This window comes from Musca vetustissima, unplaced genomic scaffold, assembly GCF_032173495.1.
Source record: "Musca vetustissima isolate MV318-11 ecotype Yass unplaced genomic scaffold, APGP_CSIRO_Mvet_v1 utg24603, whole genome shotgun sequence".
NCBI lineage: Eukaryota > Metazoa > Arthropoda > Insecta > Diptera > Muscidae > Musca > Musca vetustissima.
In genome coordinates, this window is record NW_026885961.1 from 19,397 (window position 1) to 23,606 (window position 4,210).

Below are 4,210 nucleotides of genomic sequence, written 5' to 3' on the forward strand. Positions count from 1 at the left end.
TAACACAAGGCGTGGATTTTTTAAAGAATATTTTTCGGGGCCTTTTCAAGGATATTTTTCCAGGCTCCAGATAGTTTTAAGGATATTTTTAGAAAACAATAATAGTTACTATGTATAAAATAACTTAATTTATTATTTCAGTTGTTGTGTTTTTTTTTAACAATAATTTAAAACTAAATTACAAAAAATTTAAACAAACTATTGTCCGTGTTTAACCGCGGAAATTGGAAGAGTTGGCATTAGCAGTAGCACTGGCATTGGCACCAGCTCCAGCACCACCTCTGCCGTTGGCTGTGGCGGATGAAGATGCGGAAGCAGAGGCAGAAGCTGAACCGCTACCGAAACCACCACCAAGACCACCGCCAACACCACCAAAACCGGGACGACCTCCAAAACCACCAGCACCTCCAACAGCATTGGCACCAGCGTTGGCATTAGCATTGGCACCAGCACCACCGAAGCCAGCACCACCGAAGCCTGGACCACCGAAGCCGGGACGACCTCCAAAACCACCAGCACCTCCAACAGCATTGGCACCAGCGTTAGCATTAGCATTGGCACCAGCACCACCGAAGCCAGCACCACCGAAGCCTGGACCACCGAAGCCGGGACGACCACCAGCACCTCCAACAGCATTGGCACCAGCGTTGGCATTAGCATTGGCACCAGCAACACCGAAGCCAGCACCACCGAGGCCGGCACCACCGAAGCCGGGACGACCTCCATGACCACCATGAACACCAGCACTTCCAACAGCATTGGCACCAGCGTTGGCATTAGCACCAGCGCCACCAAAGGCAGGGCCACCGAAACCGGGTCCACCGAAACCTGGACCACCGAAACCGGGACGGCCTCCAAAACCACCAGCACCACCACCAACAGCATTGGCATTAGCACCAGCATTTGCACTGGCCGAACCGCCGCCGGCACCTCCAAGACCGCCGAAACCGGGACGGCCGAAACCCCCACCCAAACCACCGCCAAATCCTCCGGCATTACCCTTTACACTGGCAGTGGCAGCGGCATTGGCAGCAGCATTAGCACCGCCATGGGCACGCTGGGGAGCAGCATAGGCACAAGTGGCAAGCAGGGCAACTACTACGAAGGCTTTCATATTGTCAGATTGGTTCGTTGATGTGAATGATTAACACGGAACTGTTGTCCAATCTGAAGACAACCTTAACTTTTATAGTGTAAAACAAATCGATATCGCCCTCTCCGCCACTCCATAGAAATTAAAGGGGAAAACGTTTGGCATAATATGGCACACACATAACGCTTATGTCCACTTACGCAGATCGCATCAATTAGCATCTAAATGAGATTTCAAATCAGCGCCAACAGCCAAGCCAAGCGAACAGATGTTTTCGGTCATTTACAAAATTGCTTGATGAGGTTTTTTTGTTTATGATTTTTTTGGATTTCTAATAAAAATAAACTAAAGAAGATGGGAAAGAATGGCCAATTCTCTCGCTCTCTTTTCTCCGAGAGAGAGAGCAGAATTAGGTACACATTGGGGAATATAGGTGGCGAATACCTATAAACAACAAAGTGTGGAGAGGGTATCTTTTTTGTATAGGTAATCACCACCAATATTCTCCCATCAGTCAGTCCATAATTTGTTGTTTGTTATTGGCAAATTATTTATGTAAATAAATAAATAAATATTGGAAATTATATTTGTCTTTCTATATTTGGGGGTTTTTGAATTTAAATATGTTGACATTTGACTATCTCTATTGTTTAGCATATTATAGGGTTTTAATTTAAATTGTAATATTGAAAACCAGCTTTGCAAATTTTTTGTTTTTGTTTGCGAAAAAGTAGTTTTGCCCTCACATGGCGTCAGAGAAGAGTTGTAGCAATCTTATTACGATATGACCTCATACATATTATTATACGAAGTGAAGGGACAGAAAAAGTTAGGGTGAAAATTGATGGTGTCACAACTACATCAACAAAGCTTATTGAAAAAATCTACGAGTGTGATAATCTATAAAAATTACACTTCGGATTACACGTATGTAATCCGAATGAAGGAAATTTGAGGGCACTGTTGTGATATAGAGCGGATGGGGATGGAAAACGGGACATCTGTATTTTAGTAAAAACGATCAGATTTTTCTGAAATTTTTTAAAGAGGTAGGTATTTATACCCTACACAACTATGTTATCAGAGTATCAAGAGTTTGTAACGCCGCGATTATATTGGTTCTTCGGACCCACCTTTAAGTGATAATATGATGGGGTCATATCTCAAACCGTTTAGAGGGCATACTGTGATAAAACTGCGGTTTTTTGTGGAGGAAAAAGGGATAAGCCTTAGTTTATAAAAACGATAAAATTTTTCTGAAAAATTTTCCAGAGGTAGGTATTTATACCCTACACAACTATGTTGTCAAGGTATTATAGCTTTGTGCAGTCCCAAAAGTTTGAAACGCCGCGAAATATTGGTCCTACCCCCAACCATTAAGTATACCGATCGTCATATCTCGACTAGCTGAGTCGATCTAGACATGTGTGTCCATCCGTGTGTCCATTATAATTTGTAAACAAGATACAAGCCACAGTTATGGACCACTCTTCACGAAATTTTGCATATAGGATGGGTTCTGGCCAATGAAGACCCCTATTGTGTTTGATAAAGATCGGTTAATATTTAGGTGATGAAATGGACCAAAAACTTTATTTTTGTCCAATTTTCTGGTCGCTCCAGAGGCCGTAATTATGGTCTGAACATCGTGAAATTTTACATGGAGAAGAAGATCGGTCCAAAGAATAAGCATGTCTGTTTTGAAAAAGATGGCCGATATTTAGCAGGTCAAATGAACCCTGACTTTTGTGTGAAAAATGACAACATTTGTATTCTATGACGTATATATTTACCCCTGAAAAACATAGAACCGAAAAGTTGGTGGTATATCCAAGAGGAGTGGTTGACCTTTAAACAGATACCAATTATATGGTCGTATGTACTCAGATGTGAGAGTTACACTTAAATATTTACAGTTGCTTGCGTATTCAGATATTAATTAGTAACCCATTAACACACTGGAGGGCGGAAATATGGCGCTGATCGCTATCAAGGGCATCGCCTATAATTTTTGGTGATGATCATATAATAATTTTGGTATGAAGTGGACCGAAAAATAATTTGTTTCTGCTTTTTCGAGTCGGTCTATTAGGAACAATTATAAGCCGAACATCACCACATAACCCACTGTGAAGAGAATAATATTAGTAATATTCGGAAAATATGTCAGGGTAAGGAAGGGCTGCTGTTGACCTCAAATCGAGCAAGAGGATGTAACTATCACTAAATATTGCCCAGACTTGGAATAAAAATCGTTCCGTGTCAGTTGTGTAGGGTATCGTATGGTCGGCCCCGTCAGACTATACTGCTCCGCTCACTGTTTTTTTTTGTGGTTGGCGCCGGCCTTCGGCCGGTTTTTTAGGGCTTTCACCTATGGGCAGATACCTACACCGGCTACGCGACAGAACCTGCATTTAAAAGAATATTTTTTTTTAGCAGGCCTTCGGTCGGGGATTTAATACTTTCTCCTATGAGCAGATACCTACACCGGCTACGCGACAGAACCACCTTTTAAAAGAATAACACCGGCTACGCGACATAATCTCCTGTTAAATAGAATATTTTTTTGGCGGTCGGCCTTTGGTCGTGGCTTTAAAACTTTCTCCTATGGACAGATACCTACAACTGAAAATCGGATCATATTTAGATATAGCTGTCATATATATTTTCGGCCGATTTAATGTAAATGGTACACTAAAGCCCCTATATATCTTTCAATACGATATATAGGGACTTAACAGCGTACTGAATTAATTCTAGAATAATGTGTGTCAAGTTTTCCTGAAAATCGGTTCATATTTAGGTACCTACCATATATATTTTCGTCCGATTTTATGTAAATAGTGCACCAAAGTCCCTATATATCTTTCAATTTGCACGAAATTTAACACAGCGTACTGAATTAAGTCTAGAACGATATGTGTTAGGTTTCGTGAAAAACAGATATAGCTGCCATATATACGATTTAATGCAAAATTACCAAAGTCTATATATCTTTAAAGAAATTTGTGTGTTAAAGATGTGTGTTAAGTTTCGTGAAAATCGGTTCATATTTAGATATAGCTACCATATATATTTTCGGCCGATTTAATGTAAATGGCGCACCAAAGTCCTTAT

At 41.0% G+C, this 4,210-nt stretch overlaps 1 protein-coding gene across 1 annotated transcript; it reads right to left on the reverse strand.

Moving 5' to 3' along the window:
- Nucleotides 1–211: 211 nt before the first annotated feature.
- Nucleotides 212–1,114, reverse strand: LOC133333336 (uncharacterized). The gene has a single exon (XM_061541649.1). It carries the CDS (start codon nucleotides 1,112–1,114, stop codon nucleotides 212–214), a length of 903 nt encoding a protein of 300 aa, XP_061397633.1.
- Between the last annotated feature and the right edge of the window lie 3,096 nt (nucleotides 1,115–4,210).

Bases quoted from the DNA above. Each gene is read 5' to 3' on its own strand.
- LOC133333336 (XM_061541649.1), bottom strand. From the start codon at position 1,114: ATGAAAGCCTTCGTAGTAGTTGCCCTGCTTGCCACTTGTGCCTATGCT.